The 17,151-nt window shown below is 40.2% G+C and overlaps 1 protein-coding gene across 1 annotated transcript in view; it reads left to right on the plus strand.

The window, feature by feature from the left end:
- The window catches only part of LOC145351668 (protein diaphanous homolog 1-like), a 98,908-nt gene that overhangs the window by 15,022 nt on the left and 66,735 nt on the right, over positions 1-17,151 (plus strand). The window contains exons 5-8 of the mRNA XM_080201228.1: positions 1,374-1,503; positions 3,430-3,554; positions 10,747-10,911; positions 13,684-13,816. Coding sequence (XP_080057354.1) covers positions 1,374-1,503; positions 3,430-3,554; positions 10,747-10,911; positions 13,684-13,816 — 553 coding nt within the window. The remainder of the gene's footprint in view (positions 1-1,373; positions 1,504-3,429; positions 3,555-10,746; positions 10,912-13,683; positions 13,817-17,151) is intronic.

Here is a 17,151-nt window from a genome sequence, read left to right on the forward strand (position 1 = left end):
TTCAAGATGCCTCGCAATTTCCTCCTTAATGACAGATTCTAACATTTTACCTACCACAGACGTTAAACTAACCGGCCTATAATTCCCCGCCTTTTGCCTGGCACCCTTCTTAAACAACGGCGTAACATTAGCCGTTTTCCAATCATCCGGCACTTCCCCGGAATCCAGCGACGTCTGGAAAATAACCACCAAGGATCCACTATCACCCCCGCCATTTCTTTCAGAACCCTCGGATGCATTCCATCCGGTCCCGGGGACTTGTCCTCAATCAGCCCCTCCAGTCTGTCGAGCATGGTTGTCATGGTTTTGAACAGTAGTGCAGCATCTTAGGCACCATTTATGCCTCAACTGTGTGTCTAGACAGAGTACATTAACAGGTTATTGAGTGTGAAGTGAGGGAAGATCATTGCAGTCAAACTTGATCTTGCCCTCACCCAGTTATTGCATGCCCATCTCTACAATTCCTGCAATGTTCAAAAATGGGATTACTAGGCTATTCTCCCTAATTCATGATGCTTACTTCAGTAGCCATCCGCACCCATGCTACTGACTTAATGCTGCCATAAGCACACTTACATTGCTACTTCAGCAAAACCCGTCATGGCTGTGGTTATTATTGGGATTGCATTGTAATGGTGTCACAAAATAGCATTAATACATTTCTGACTGAGTTGACAAAGCAGTTATTGACTTGGGGTAGAAATGTGCTTTCAATATCAATATTCAGAAGTATCTGCATTTTTTTAGTTACACTCAGCAGTTTTATCTTGAGAATGTGCATTATGTTGATCTGAGTCACAATGACTAGGAAGCTCTCATAATCAACTTATGATCTGGACAAAGTTATATGATTTCAATTAGGGCGGTAGTGAAGTAGATCTCAATATTTCTGAGCCTACAATGAAAAATACAGTTAGACTCAACACTCCTAAGCAGTACTGGTGATGAAATGACAGCTGAAGGTGGGATTGTTCTTAGCTGTCATTGTTATTTAAGTTCTCTGGAGGTAATTTTGACTCAGTCGGTAATGTAAACCTGATAACACTGAATTGATTGCTCATCTTGTACCGTTCCCAATTTCACTTTTCATTGACATCAATGGCAAATATCAGGAGAAATGTAAAAACCTGGTTGCCAGTTAACTGCCCATTTTACACCACTACAAAGTCAGAATTCCCCTTTGTGTCATGAAGAAGAATGGGAGATTTAGCAAAGCACTTGAAGGAGCCAGAACTTCACAGAATGTACCACTGCCATTGAATTTTTATTCTCCTGAAATAAAACCTTTTACAGACAACAATACATTTGTTTCTCCTGGCTGTGGATTTATAAATGTAACTTACGTTGCATATTTTTCTTCCTTTTCTTGACAGTTAAAAGATACAAAATCCAGTGATCAGAAGATGACACTGATGCACTTTATAGCAGAAACATGTGAGGAACAATATCCTGATGTTATTCACTTCACAGAAGAGCTAAACCACGTGGAAAAAGCAAGCCGCGGTAAGAAATGTATAAAGCTTTTAAATAGAGGAATGACCTAGATAATCAGAGTTAGAAAATATTACTCTCATCATCCATTAATGCTCCTGCAAAGTGTATTGCCATTGATCAGAGCTGGTGCAGCAATCCTCTCTGCTGCTGACCTACTTAGCACTGAAAGCTCTGCCTCCAGCATTCAATTTGTTTTACAAGCACAGGCGCATTGCACAATGATTTTTGGTTTCTCTAATGTATAATAAAATGCATGATCACATTAAAAGGAACAAATATCTTGAGACTGATACAAACCTACTGATGTCAGAGGGGTAGGGCTGCCTGCCATGAGATGTACACCAACAGGGATTTGTGCATACTTCAATTAGTAGTCAAAGCCCTGGTTTAAAATTTATCCATTTGGTAATAAAGATTATCATCGCTAGGGCCCACTGTGGTTCCATCAAAAGCTTTCACTGCTACAGCTTGCAGTGTTTGCCTTAACCCTTTGAGATATTCCCTGTTAGAAATAAACACTTTAAAAAATACTGGCGTCTCGATTTACAGACATTTGCAGACAAAAATACAGGCAGCAAAGCGCCTGTAGTTTATTAAGTCTGGCCTAGTTGTGATGCATGAAACATCATGATTAGAAACACCCTGATCCACCCACAGCCATGTAATCTCCTGGGGAAACAACTGCCGCATTTGTCTATTTGGAAACTTGCACAATAAATGTTTTGTATGGGATCTGGGTTCTGATGAAGCGTTAACCCCTTTCTGGTGCCACTTAAGCGGCTGTGTGTTTCTAACAATAGCAGCTTACATTTATATATTGACTTTAATGTAGTTAAACGTCTCAAGGTGCTATGGTGAAACATTGCTTAATAATATTTGACACCACACCGCTTAAGAGATACTACGTAGAAAATCTACAGCATAAACAGGCCCTTCAGCCTACAAGTTGCGCTGAACATGTCCCTTCTAGGCTTACCTATAACCCTCTATCTTAGTAAGTCCCATGTACTTATCCAAAAGTCTCTTAAACTACCCTATCTAATCCGCCTCCACCATCACTGCCAGCAGCCGATTCCACACACCCACCACCCAAAGTGTTGGGTATTATAGGGTTTCTAGAGCAAGTTGGGAGGCTGACAAAACACCACAGTCTTGAGAATAACAAAAGCTTGGATGAAGGTTTCAGCAGCAGACAATCTGAGGCAAGGCAGAGATGAAAGTAAATGGCCTCGGTGATTGAGTGGACATCAGGTACCAAAAACAGTGGTTTTCTGGATACTTAGAGGAAAACTCTGCCCAGCAACATTTCAATGTCAGATGAGCAGTGTGATAGTTTGGCAGCATTGAAGGGTTGAGAGGGGTGGCAATGAGACAAGAGTTGACTGTTAGCAGTGCATGTATGGAATCTGACTTTATTGGGATAATGTCACCAAGGTGCAGTATAAAGATGAATTATAGAAGGGGGCCAGAAGTATTTATTCACCCTTCCCCCTCACTGCTGAGCTGGAGCAAGGATAAATCGGCACATCCGATCACTATCCAATGACTTTTGCCAGGCAGTGCAAGCATGTAAAAACAATACTGCAATCATTCTCCAATACAGTGCTTCTGTGGAAACTTGATAGCTCCATGGTGCCGTACATTATTCATTCTTTACATATGAACCTAAACAATCACAGTGAACAAACTGGAGCTAAGTCTAAGCTTTTCCTTGTACAATCTCTGCATTTACAGTTCCCAAACAGGAATCAATAATTGGTTTTTGGGGTATTTGGCTGGTCCTGTTTTTGAGGATGGATGTAGCTTCCACTGCCATGGGGGTTGAGATCATCTAGCTTCTCACAGTCTCTGTTCCTGTAATTCCATGCCATGTATATTTAAGAAGCTGGAAAGCAAATAGTGCTCCAATGATTGACATAATTGTGTTCTTTACAGTTTCTGCAGAAATGCTACAGAAGAACCTTGAACAAATGGGGAAACAGATTGCCACTTTGGAAAAAGACATTGAAGCCTTCTCTCAATCCAGTGATGAACAAGACAAGTTTGTGGTGAAAATGACAATATCCTTTCACTTGCTAAATTAAGCTAAAACTTGTTCTTTGCATTTGATTTTTTTATTAACATCAGGTGGCCTACCTTTGTTTCATAAGTTTAGTAAATGTAGAGTTTGCAAAGGAGCTCTTGAGATGAAAAGAAATGGTTGAAGGTTATCATTAATCTAGACTTTCCATTCAGCATTTTCCACTCTGTCATTGCCAGAGTTACTGCCGATTTTATATTAAGACTACATGGAAAGCCTAGAAGAATGTTAATTGTTCTTATACTGTTGCAGATTTAATGACTAATAACTTCCAACACCTTCAATTAACCAGGTTGACTGACCACCAATTGCCAGGTGAAAAAAAGATGTAATTACAGTACTTAATGTGGTGGATATGTGTATATTCATACAATGTTTTGAAGAGTGATGAGTAATCTGTTTGGGATCTTTAAAATATTAAAGAAATTTGATAGTTTCTCAGTCTCTAACCTATTGTTTCTGGTGTGGGAAACCCAGAACAAAAGGGTATAATCTTAGAATTTGATGTAGGCCATTTAGGAGTGGTACCAGGAAACATCTTATCCACAAAACCCAAATCTAACTGCCCCCACCCTGCAGAAAAAAAAGCTGTGGTGGCAGCATCAATTGAAATTTGATAAATATTTGCTTAGTAACGGTATCAATGAATATGAAGCAAAGGTTTGAAATGGAGTCTATGATATTTCTGTATTGCAAAATAGAACCAGTAGATTGGAAGGTTAACTCTGTTCCTATTTCAATAGGAACATAAGAACTTTGAGCGGATGTAGACCATACAGCCCATTAAGCCTGCCCTGCCATTCAGTACAATAATGGCTGATTTTCAACTCCACTTTCTTGTCCGATCTCCACATAAGAACATAAGAAATAGGAGCAGGAGTAGGCCATCTAGCCCCTCGAGCCTGCCCCGCCATTCAATAAGATCATGGCTGATCTGTCGTGGCTCAGTTCCATATTCCCGCCCTCTCCCCATAACCCTTAATCCCCTTGCCTATCAAAAACCTATCAACCCGCGTCTTAAAAATATTGAGCGAGGCAGCCTCCACCACTTCAACAGGCAGAGAATTCCAGAGATTCACCACCCCTTGAGTGAAGAAGTTCCTCCTCAACTCCGTTCTAAACCACCCCCCCTTTATCTTGAGGCTATGCCTTTATTCACTATCCCTTTATTCACTAAGATACCAAAAATCTGTTTGTCTCAACCTTAAGTATATTCCATGATTGAGCATCAGTAACACTCTGGATGGTGCAGGAAGATGGCAGTGAGGAAGAGAATCAGCCATGATCTGTATTTAAATAGCAATGATGTGGATATAACTTTATCCCTTGCTTAAGATGAAAGAACCAAGAACAGAGGGAGAAAGAGCTGTATTAATGAAGCATTGAAGAACATACTGATTTCAAAAAAAAGCAAATGTTTTGTTTCCAGCAGGAATATAAAATCTATGAACTTACAAATTGGGAACAGAAGTCGGCCACTTGGCCCCTTGAGCCTGTTTTACCCAAGCAATCATTGTCTTATTTATTCTGCCAATTTTTTTATTAGTGTCTTCAGTATGATCATCAGTCCAAAACGGATTATTTAATCATCCATCTCCCATAGGAACAGTTCCTTGAACTGTGGATTCCAGACCATACCACAGTTGAAACATTGACTGATGCAATTGCACCTTCATCATGTCCATGCAGATAATGTGGTGATTTGAAATTAATGCATTGATCCATTCAAAATGTCTGGGCAGTGTTTTGTTCCTTTTATAGGTCCCATATGACATTCTCAGATCACATGTGCCTAAAGTAAAACTGATGGAGCTGCTCGATTTTAACAGCGTAAATCAGAGCTGTTCCTGAAAACTACTCTGCAGCTTTGAGTGGTCAGTAAAACGCTTTTCCTATTGCTCCCACTTTCAGAATGTGGTGACTTTTTTAGGAACCGCTACTGACATTGGATATACTGTATGTCAGTAGGTTAGTCAACTCAATCATGCCCAATCCTACCTTCACTTAGCATGCACATACTCTTTGCAGTCAGGAGTCATTGTAATGATCTGTCAGCCCCCATCAAGTAGATCACATGGAGCCCTGAGACCAGATAATGCAGCACATAATTGGAATGAGAATGGGGAAACATTAGGACCATGAACCAAGTAGCTGCAGATCACAAAGTCTGACCCTTCCTTTAAAGCTTAAAATCGGATTTTATAAGGTTAAACTGAGCATAAAGATGAGACTCCAAGCACTGCACAATTATCAATCAAATTGAGAACACAGTAAGAGGCTTACTGGACACACTACTTCTATTTCAATGAACTGGCAAAGATCCACTTCTATAGTCCTGAAGGTTTGTTAGAAAAATTTAACAGTAGCTCATTGAATTTCTCAGTTTTCTGTCAAGCAGCTTTTGGAGTTTGGCAGTCTGGCTGTGGGAGAATACATGATTCAACACACAGTACAGTTTCCTTGATAAGTTTAAAACAACAAACAATCCCTGAAATTCAGAGCAAGACCCATAAAGGAGACAGTAACGATTTACATAACATGCTTCTCGGGTGCCACTATTATATGGGCTTTGAAGTCCTGCGTAATGTAGGCTTTTGTTGTTAGCCCGCAGGATAGTCGTGATTTTTAAGGTCAGGCAAACATTTAATTTAAGGGACATAAATGCATTTGCAACGGCAGACAGCATGCGTAATTACAGATTTGGTCAAACACAAGTATTTGAGTAAAAGACCCAGAAATAGATACTATTTTCCAATGGTTATCTTCACATTTATTACCCTGCCCTAAATGCTCTTGAAAAGATGAGCTGCCTTCTTGAACTCCTACCATCCATGTGGTGTTACGGAGGGAGTTTCAGGATTCTGACACAGCGGCAGTGAAGGGTTGGTAATGTAGTTTCAAGTCAGGATGATTGTGTTCACCTGTAATTGCTGTTGTTGTTCTTCCAGTTGGTGGAGGTCAAGGGTTTGGAATAAACCCATAAGATGGAAAGAAATACGATAGTATTAGCTGATGATTAGTGGGAAGAGGTTGGTGTTGAACCTTAAGACGTTTGGGCTAAATGGCCTGTTTTGGCGCTGTAGAAGCATTACCTCTGGTTGATGCCCTTGTCTATGGTAGAATTATTAGCTTTTTTTCAGAGCCGGGTCCTGTAAGAATTCTAGTAAAGTTTCTATGTGAAATGTTAGTCCGAATGTTTCTGAATGCCATGCTCTTATTCCACATTTATGTGACAATGTTCTTTTTTCACTTTTTGCTTAATTTGTTTTCAATATAAAGAAAATCATCAACACTAAATGTATGAACGAGACCAGATAATCAAGGAGCATAGGCAAATTGGGTAAAAACAGCTTATAGTGGATAGCTCCCTCGCTGGTGCTTTGAATAACAAGTTCCCTATATATAGGTCAGAGTAATTCTAACTTGAAAACAATTTGATTAATATACAAGGGATACATGAAACTCATTAGAAATAATCAGACAACTGCCCAATAGCCAGAATAAATGAGAACTGGGGAATTGATGCAGGATAGTGATTTAATCTCTACATTGTCAATTCTTTATTCCTTATTTTGTGCATTTTCCTGTCCTTTCTCTGTTTAACATTTCAAAACGGTTTTGCGCACACAATTTAAGATAATTACTTATTCAAAACAAATACATTGAAATATATGTGAAAACATTGATGTAACGCTAATAGCGTGGACGTTAGCAAAACTGATCCCAACAGGAAATTGATTTGCAGATTATGTGGCATGCATTTCTGATTCCATTCTTCATTGACTTTTGCTTGATTGTTTCCAGCTCCTGCAGTTCACTGGCGTATACAGGAGGGAGATATTTTCTGACTCCATCCTGGTCTTATGAATCATGCATTGTAAGACATATTGCAAACTGATTTGTAATTAAAATGGGGACTATTGCCAATGCCTTAGGTTGTTCAGAACTTTTTGAAGTTTCATTAAATAATTGTCACACAATGTACTTTAAAGTTGCAGCATTTAAAGCTGAGCTTTGTAGGAAAATTACATTTGTATTCATAGTATCACATCAGTGGCCTCTTTTGTCATCAAATTCAATGTAACAGTTGGTGAGCAATAAGTTTCTCTCTTTCTGTCCTTTCAGTTTCAATGAATTTTAAACTTGCTGACCCAGTAATTTAGTAATTGAAGTTTTAGTGAAAGAAAATAACGAAATGAAGAAAAAGATCAGAGTAAAGCCCAAGCCAGAATTAGCAACATCCTTGTGTGTTGTATGTGATTTTCAATTCTCAGCTAAAGAACTTTGTATAGCATTAATTGAGGTCACAGCATTAGAATTGCCTGAAGGCTAAAGTCGAACATTCAAAATGAGTGCTATAGGTTTTAGAGCAAAACACTGTAATAGCATTCTGAAGAGTGAAATTCTTTTTCTTTGGCTGTTATGAACTTCAAAAAAACAGATGCTCTGGAATTTTTCAAAGGCCAGCTAACTTGGGAGTTTATTAAGAAGATTGCCTTTCAGTTTTTTTTTGAAAATGCTTTGATGATCAAGTAGTTTGATTTTAACTTGATCATTCGTTTAAGCAGCTTATGAAGTGATGAGGAAGTTTGAACAAAAGCCCATTTATTCTAAGGTTTTAATTGGTTCATTTGACTTCTCAGTACAAAAGCAAACAAAACTATGTATCAACCAGTGTTGGCTCTTCCATCAGCTTCTGTATGAACAAAGATATATCACTTATCACTCAGATGGTGGATCCTTAACAGCTGTGATTGGTTAAGCAATCCATGTTTTGGGGGAAGGCTTTTAAAATGAGGAAAGATGAGACAAGGCGGTTTAGGGAGAGAATTCCAGAATGCAAGGCCAGAACGACTTGAGTGCTGTGCGCCAATGTTTGGATATAGCAGAGGAACAGGGAGTGATCTGCCATTTGGTGAGGCAAAGGCCTAGAGGTATTATCGCTAGACTATTGATCCAGAAACTCAGCTAATGTCCTGGGGACCTGGGTTTGAATCTTGCCACAGTAGATTGTGGAATTTGAATTCAAAGAAAAAATTTGGATTTTAGAATCTACAGATGACCATGAAACCATTGCTAATTGTGTGAAAAACCCATCTGGTTCACTAATGTCCGTTAGCAAAGGAAATCTGGCATCCTTACCCAGTCTGACCTGCATGTGACCCCAGAGCCTTAGCCAATGTGGTTCACTCTCAACTGCCCTTGGGCAACTATGGATGGGCAATAAATGTTGGCCTGTCAGTGACTTGCATATCCTATAAATTAATAAAATAAAACTCTCCAGATCTTGGTCTAAACATTGCCAAAGGAACTGAATTCCAGAGGTGAGAGAGTGACTGCCCTTGACACCAAGGTACTATTGATCTGAGCATGGTATTAAGGAGCCCTAGCAAAATTGAAGTTAGTGGGAATCAAAAGGAAAACCTTAGGAAAATGGCTGTGGTTGTTGAGGGGTTGTTCATCTCAGCCCCTGGACATTGCCAAAGGAATTCCTCAGGGTAGTGTCCTCTGGCCCAATCATCATCAGAATCCTTCTTGACAAAAGGTCATAAGTGAGATCTTCGCAGTGCTTAGTATCATTCACAACTTCTCAGACATCGAACAGCAACTTACATTAAACGTGCTACATAAATATAAGTAATAAAATATCCCAAGGTGCCTTACAGATGCATAATAAAACAAAATATGACACTGAGCTGCAAGGAAAATATTAACTCCTGACCAAAAGCTTGGTTAAAGTAGGTACTAAGACAGGTTTTATAGGAGGAAAGTGAGATAGAAATTATATTCCATAGTTTAGGCAGCTGAAGGTGTGGCCACCAGCAATAGAGTAAATTAGAATTGGGGTGCTCAAGAAAACAGGATTAGAGCAGTTTGATTGTTGTGAGGCTGGTGAAGATTACAGAGATGAGGAGAGGCAAAACCATGGGGAGATTTTAAAACCAGGATGAGAATTTTAAAATCAAGATATTGCTTGACTGAAGGGCAGTGTAGGTCAATGAACAAATGGTTGGTAGAGGAATGGGACTTGGTGCAAGTTAAAAGATAGCCGAGTTGTGGATGGCAATTTTACAGAGGGTAGGTAGTGTAAAAACAACCAGAAGTCCATACCTGAATGCAGTAAAATCCAGACAACGTTCAGGCTTGGGCTGAGACGCAGCAAGTACTACTTGTCCTATACAAGTGCCAAGCAATGGCCATTTCCAACAAGAGAGAACCTAGCCATCTCCCCGTGACATTTGATGGCATTATGACTGCCATATTCTGAGGAGTTACTATTGACCAGAAGCTTAAGCTAATAAAGAATGCTCACTTTGCCAGAGATGTCCAAGTTCCACGAATGAATTAAAGAAAAATAGAAATATTGTGGATTCAAGAGTAGATCAAAACTCAAATTCTACAGCAGGTCGCGCACCTAACTTCCAAAAGCCTAAGCCTAACCTAACTCTAACCCTAATGCAGTCCACTATCTAGAAGACCAAAGTCAGGAGTCGAATGGTTATGTTTAATGATCACTTCCTCAGAAGTAGCTAATGGATGAAGTATATTCAAATAGGATTTTATTATGATGGAAAGAGATGTACATATCTGTATGCTTTTAAGATGACACTCAAAGTCAGGTATGTTGCAATGCATGTAAATCCCAATGCAGTGGGTGAGCCTAGCAAAAAAATGTCGAAGAAGTCGCTTAAATCAGCTTTGTTCATTTTTCGATTGAGCGGTTTTTGGTTTTCTCATGTTCACTGCAACAAAAGCATGATACTGTGGATGTTGGAAATTTGAAGTAAAAACAAAAAATGCTGGAAATATTCACTAGGTGAGGCAACATGTGTGGAGAGAAAGAGAGTTGATGCTTCAGGTCAATGACCTGTTATCAGAGCTTAGAAGGAAATGAAATGTTATTGACCTGTAATGTTAACCTTGTTTCTCTCCATATATGCTGCCAGACCTGCTAAATATTTCCAGCATTTTTATTCTCATGCTCATTGGAATATTGCTTAGTTTTATAGTGCAATTCACCGTCAGTGATGTAAACTAGATGAACTGAGTTAGTTATCGTTCCCATATCAGCATTAATAACATTGATCTGTGTTAATGAGAAATTGTCTGATATTGTGAGTTTGTGCCTTGTCATATTCAAGGTAATTTTTCCTTAATTAAAGCCTTGGCACAGTTTTGTGCAGGTTGCAAAGGAACAGTTTGAAAAACTATCAGGAATGCATAAAACCATGGAGGAGGATTTTGAAGAACTTGGTCAATACTTTGTCTTTGACACCAAGAAAACTTCTGTTGAAGAATTCTTTGGTGATCTTAGTAACTTCAAGAGTATGTTTTTGGTAAGTGATTAAGTAAATGCAAATGAAGCAATAGAATGGTGAAATGCCTACTCTTAAGATTTGGTGCAGGGTGTCATCTTTTGGTCCCAAGTTGGTGAATGCTACCTTCAGCCTGGACACTTTCTATCAGGCCAGTTCCACACAGAGGCAAAGGGCACTTGATCTTCCCCATCTGACATTAATGACACCAAGAACTCAACGTAAGTTAAACTTGTGGCCAGAAACAAATCATGTTCAGTTTTCCTTCATGGAATGAAAATGATACAGGATATATTAAGCCATTCAGCCCATCATGTCTGTGCCAGCTCTTTGATAGAGTAATCTAATTAATCCCAATCTTTGTCTGTAGACCTATAATTATTTTTGTTACCATCAAATACTGAACTAATTCTCTTTTAAATTCTACTGCTTTTACCACGATTTAGGTAATGCATTCCAGATCACAAACATTTGTGTAAAAGAGAAAAAAGTTTCCTCATGTCAATTCTGGCTCTTTGCCAATCACCTTAAATCTCTGGCCAACAACTCATCTTTTACGAGAAACAGTTTGTCTTCATTTGCTCTGTCAAAACTCTTCTTGATTTTGAGCAGCCCAATCAAAATTTCTCTTCATCTTTTCCATCCTAAGGACTGCAGTCTCTTCACACAACTGAGCTTCCTCGTCCCTTGGCCGTTAGACAAAATCCCTTCTTCAATCTCCCCAGGGGTTGACACCCTTCCTAAGGGGCGGGGGGGGGGGGGGGGGGGGGGTACCCAGAATTAAATACTATACTGCAGCTGAGGCCTAACCCAGGATTTAAAAAGAATTAGAATAACACCCTTGCTTTGTTACCCTCTTCCTCTACCAATAAAGCTAAGTCATGGTTTGAAATTCGTAGGTATTCAGCTTTAGTCCATATGTACCATTCAGGACCAAGCTGAGAGTTAGATCTCTGACAAGAAGAAATGCTTGGAGGGGAGATGGGCTTTGACCTGCACTGACCTATCGTTGAAGGATGTGGACGGTGCATGCTTCTTAGAGTCTTTTGGCTTTGAGCACCCCAATCAAAGCTCCTCTTAATGTTTTCCAACCAAAGGAGAATAATGCCAATTCCAGTCCCTCCACTCAACTGAACTTCCTTATCCCTTGTACCATTTGACTTGATCTTCTCTTCAACCTTTCCAAGGTTTTAACAACCTTTCTTTAAGTGTAGTGCCCAGAGTTGAACACTGTACTGTGGATTTTCAGTTGACATTAAATAACTCTGCCACACAGCATTGGTGCTACGTGGCTTGCACTTTCTGAAATGTTCTGTTGGAGGCATTTATCCTTTGTCTAGTTTAGAGGTGGTGACAACTTCAACTGGAAGACACTAACGAGAGGCTGGGTATGAAAACATGCTTCGTGTATTCATGGTTCAGTGTTAACTGTGACACATGTAACTGTCTCTGAAGCCCACACCCCCAATGGGTGAAACCACTATTTGATTAAGCTCAATATGTGTTTGTGCTTAAATCAAAAGAATGATGGCAATCCATTTGCACATGTCATGGTGAATGTGTTGTTCACCTTTAATTGAAAGGCTCCCAATGCGCTCTCCTCGTTTTTGCAGCCAAATAGTAATCTTCCTTAGGTTGGAGAGAGCAGGATAAGTGGGATCAAGGTGTCTCTAAAATGGCATTTTTGATGAAAGCTGACAGCCTGAGGCAGGCTCAGTGACTGACACTGACGATTGAAGAGCTGCTCTATCTTACTAATGGAACATGAAGACCATTACTTCTTTCTTGCAAGTCGGAATAACCTTGCAAACATAATGGCAGGGCCATCATAGTTGGACAAGCATTGGACAAACATTCCGGCTGTGCACACCAGTGGGATTTTCTGACGTTGTCAAATTCTAGACACTGAACCCATAACAGCTTGAATAATTAACATTTTATTAATTGATATTTGAACCTTGGACTTTGTGGTGCCTGTCACATGTTCACCACAATGGCATCACTAGCTCAGTGGCAGTGCTCTTGTGCCTGAGTTAGGAGATTGAGTTCAAATGTTGCTCAGAGACTTGAGCACAATATCTGAACTAAAATGCACTACTGAAAGAGTGCTGCAATAGCAGTGGTGCAGTCTTTTGATTCAGGCATTTAACTGAGATGCTATCTTTCTTGTCAGGTAGATAGCAAAGAACCTGTGACACTATTTTGAAGAACAGTGTTTGTATAGAATCCCGACAGTGCAGAAAGTGGCCATTCAGCCCATCAAGCCTGCCCTGACAACAATCCCACCCAGGCCCTATCCCCGTAACCCCACTATTTATCAATCTAATCTCACTGATGCTAAGGGGTAATTTAGCATGGACAATCAACCTAACCCACATACCTTTGGACTGTAGGAGCAAACTGGAGCACTCAGAGTAAACATACACGGACATGGGGAGAATGTGACCTAAGCCAGGATTGAACCTGGATTCCTAGTGCTGTGAGGAAGCAATGCTAACCACTTTACCACCATTAAGGGCAATTACATATCGCTAACAAAACCTGACCTGGCCAGTGAAGCCCACATCTCTTGAAATGTTTTTCTTTAATTCCCTCCCAATCAATAGCCCTAAAACACATTATCTGGTCATTCACCTTGTTGTGCGCAGAGTATCTGCTACATGTCCTACAGTACAACAGTGACTACATTTCAAAAGTACATCATTAGTTGTAAACACATTGGGATGTCCTGAGACCCTGAAAGGTGTTATAAAATGCATTTCGTTCTTGTAAGTGCTCTTGTATCATTCTCAGCAATCCGTAATGGAGAACAAGAAACGGAAAGAAGCTGAAGAGAAAATCAAAAGGGCCAAACTTGCCAAAGAGAAAGCAGAGAAGGAGAGACTAGAAAAACAGAAGAAGAATGCAATCATCGACATGAATGAAGGTAGGAAATTTATGCATGTTTTTCCTTACTTATAGATTTTGTTTCAATAAAATTTTAATTCTAGACAGTGTTATCATGGTTACAAAATTAAAAACTTTTATTTACATATAACCTGTAGTAGAATGCCCCAAGATCCTTCTCGAGCTTTACGAAAGAGTGAGCCTCATGCGATTTTGGTATAGGTGACCAAAACATTGTTCAAAAATGTAGGTGTTAAGATGCATCTTAAAGGAAGAGAAAGAAGTAGAAAGCTTTAGGGAGAAAATTCCAGTGCTTGCTGTCTAGACAACTGAAGACACTGCAAGTGGTAGGGTAATTAAAACTAGGGATACAAAAGACCAGAATTGGAGGAGCGCAGAGACTTCAGAGGGTTATAGGGCTGGGGGAAAATGAGGGTGTGGAGAGATTTGAAGAAAAAGTATCAGAGTATTAAAGTAGAGGCATTGCCAGGCTGGAAGCCAATGTAGATCAGCGAGCATGGAGCTAACTCGAATGGGACACCTTGTACATTAGAATATGGGCTGCAAAGTCTGGAGCTGAAGTTTATGGTGGGGGTAGAATTTTAGAGGACAGTTAAGAAAAGAATTACCAAGGCTAGAGGCAACATAAGGTATGGATCGATTTCAACGACAGGGCAGCTGAGGCAGAGAAAGGCAATGCCTTGGTGATACAAGTAGGGTACCTTGGTGGTTGGAAGCTCGCTCATACCAGCATTTTACTTTGCAAATTTGTTTGAACTGAATTCAAATTTGTTGAAGTTAAATACATGCTGTGGTTTATTGCACTGCTGTTCCCTATGTCCTCCCGGCAACTTTCCAGACTCCACAACTCGGGTGTCTCATCTCGTCCCTGTTGACGAAGACCTATTCAGAACTCAGCATGAAATCCCTTTAACGGTCAGATTAGATAAGAAAACAAGTACTATATTTCCATATTTTATTGCAAAGCCTTATACACTAAGAAGTCTCACAACACCAGGTTAAAGTCCAACAGGTTTATTTGGTAGCACGAGCTTTTGGAGCGCTGCCCCTTCAGGGGAGTGGAGAGTTGGATCCACAAACAGGGCATATATAGACACAGACTGAATTACAAGATAATGGTTGGAATGTAAGTCTTAACGGGTAATCAAGTCTTAACGGGTAATCAAGTCTTAACGGGTAATCAAGTCTTAACGGGTAATCAAGTCTTAACGGGTGCAGACAATGTGAGTGGAGAGAGGGTTGAGCACGGTTAAAATGGTGTGAATTGTCTCAAGCCAGGACAGATAGTAGGATTTTTGCAAATCCAGGCAAGTCGTAAGAGTTACATGTAGCGTGACATGAGCCAAAGATCCCAGTTGAGGCTGTCTTCATGTGTGGAACTTGGTTATTAGTTTCTGCTCAGCGATTCTGCATCGTTGTGTGTCTTGAAGGCAGACTTGGAGAACGCTTACCTGAAGATCAGAGGCTGAATGCCCTTGAGTGTTGAAGTGTTCCCCAACAGGAAGGGAGTACTCCTGCCTGCTGATTGTCGAATGGTGTCCATTCATCTGTTGTCATAACGTCTGCACGGTCTCACCAATGTATCGTGCCTCAGGACATCCTTTCCTGTAGCGTATCAGGAAGGCAACGTTGGCCGAGTCACAAGAGTACGTACCGTGTACCTGGTGGCTGATGTTCTCACGTGAGATGATGGCATCCATGTTGATGATCTACCATGTCTTGCAGAGGTTGCTGTGGCAGGGTTGTGTGGTGTGGTGGTTGCTGTTCTCTTGAAGGCTGGGTGGTTTGCTGCGAACAATGGTATGTTTGAGGTTGTGCGGTTTTTTGAAGGTAAGAAATGAGGGTGTGGGGATGGCCTTGGCGAGAAGTTCATCTTCAACGATGTTGAAGGCTCCAAAGATGTCATTGTACTACTATTTGCCCACAAACAACCACGCAACCTCAAACATTATTGCTATTATTTGGCAGTTATCAGGGTAGTGGGGATGGAGAGTGTAGGGGCCTCCTATCAGAGAGGAGAAAAGTGGAAGTCGACATGATGAGAAGAATGAGGGTCTCGGAGAGAAGAAGAGGAAAAAAGAAAAAGAGGGGAAGTAGAAGTGATGAACTCGGGTCCAGAGTAGAGCATGTGAATTAGCGTGGATTCTCAAGTTATGTGGACCTGTGCTGCTTGGTAACCATTTTAAATCAATGTGTCAAGTTATAATGGCATAAGATTCCAAAACCGTGGAATGCAATCTATTGGATCTTTCATATCAGATTATAGATGAGTGCGTGTTGTCAGTATAGAAAGTTTGAGTTGTACAGGCAGATAGGGATTTACTAAATATTTTCTCCCTGGCTTTATATATCACGAGATATATAAGAATGTTTGATTTATCATGGGTAACCTCCTTCATTAATAGTCAAATTAATAATTAAGCATGTTGACAATCTGCAGTAAAAAAAAACATTTAATGTTGAATTTAGACATCGTGTGTATTGGTATCCAAACTAGAAAAGACAGCAAAACTTTCCAGATCTGTTGAAAGAACATGACCTGCCTTGTTTTCATATTCTGCTCGGTCTGCTGCCTTTTGGCAGCATTTTCTGTTTGTAATTGCAATATTCAACTTGATAATCACAAGTAATAGCTGTAGTGAAGTGGGAAGAATACAGAAAAAAATGTTAGATTTTTGAAAAGTAACATGGAACTGCATTAAAAAGCATTATAGGCGCTGTGTCAGTGCCATTTTGGCAGGAGAAAAATGAGATTGGTTACTAAAATTTGTTCGATTGTAGGGAATAGAAATAGTGATTTTTAACACCAGATGGTGCTGTGCTTACACTGGGATTTAAGCTGTAAGAGGAGCGGAGGAGTGTACTGTATAATACTGACTGACACCATCTTAGAACTGGGAGTGTTCATTGCTGTTGGCAGCTGCAGATTGGGGAAAAAAATATTCTGATTCTGCTTTCTGTAAACCTCCCATTCTACATGTCCTTCCCCCCCTCCACCTCCCAGCTTGTGCATTTTAATCTGTTAGTCTGGACGTGCATATAAATAATACAGCATACCTTGAAACAAGAGTTCTTCTCAGCCAAGGACAAATGTCCCTTTAGCTGCCCATTTGCTGTAATTAGCACGTTGCCTTTAGGATGCAGGTATAAGGCAGAGGGGGAGTGAGTGCATTTGGTGTCTCTCACTGTGCGTTTAATTTGATTGCACCCCCCCCCCCCCCACCCCATCACCACCACCCCCAGCCCCACAATTATTCTGTGAAGCCAACACAGGAAAGCAGTAAGGTTAAGCATGCTGTGATTATCACCATTGCACAGATTGTACTGCTGAGTGCTAAATATCTGACGCAGGCT

This window comes from Carcharhinus amblyrhynchos, chromosome 13 (genome assembly GCF_965287045.1).
Source record: "Carcharhinus amblyrhynchos chromosome 13, sCarAmb.v2.hapA, whole genome shotgun sequence".
In the NCBI taxonomy this organism is placed as follows: Eukaryota; Metazoa; Chordata; class Chondrichthyes; order Carcharhiniformes; family Carcharhinidae; genus Carcharhinus; species Carcharhinus amblyrhynchos.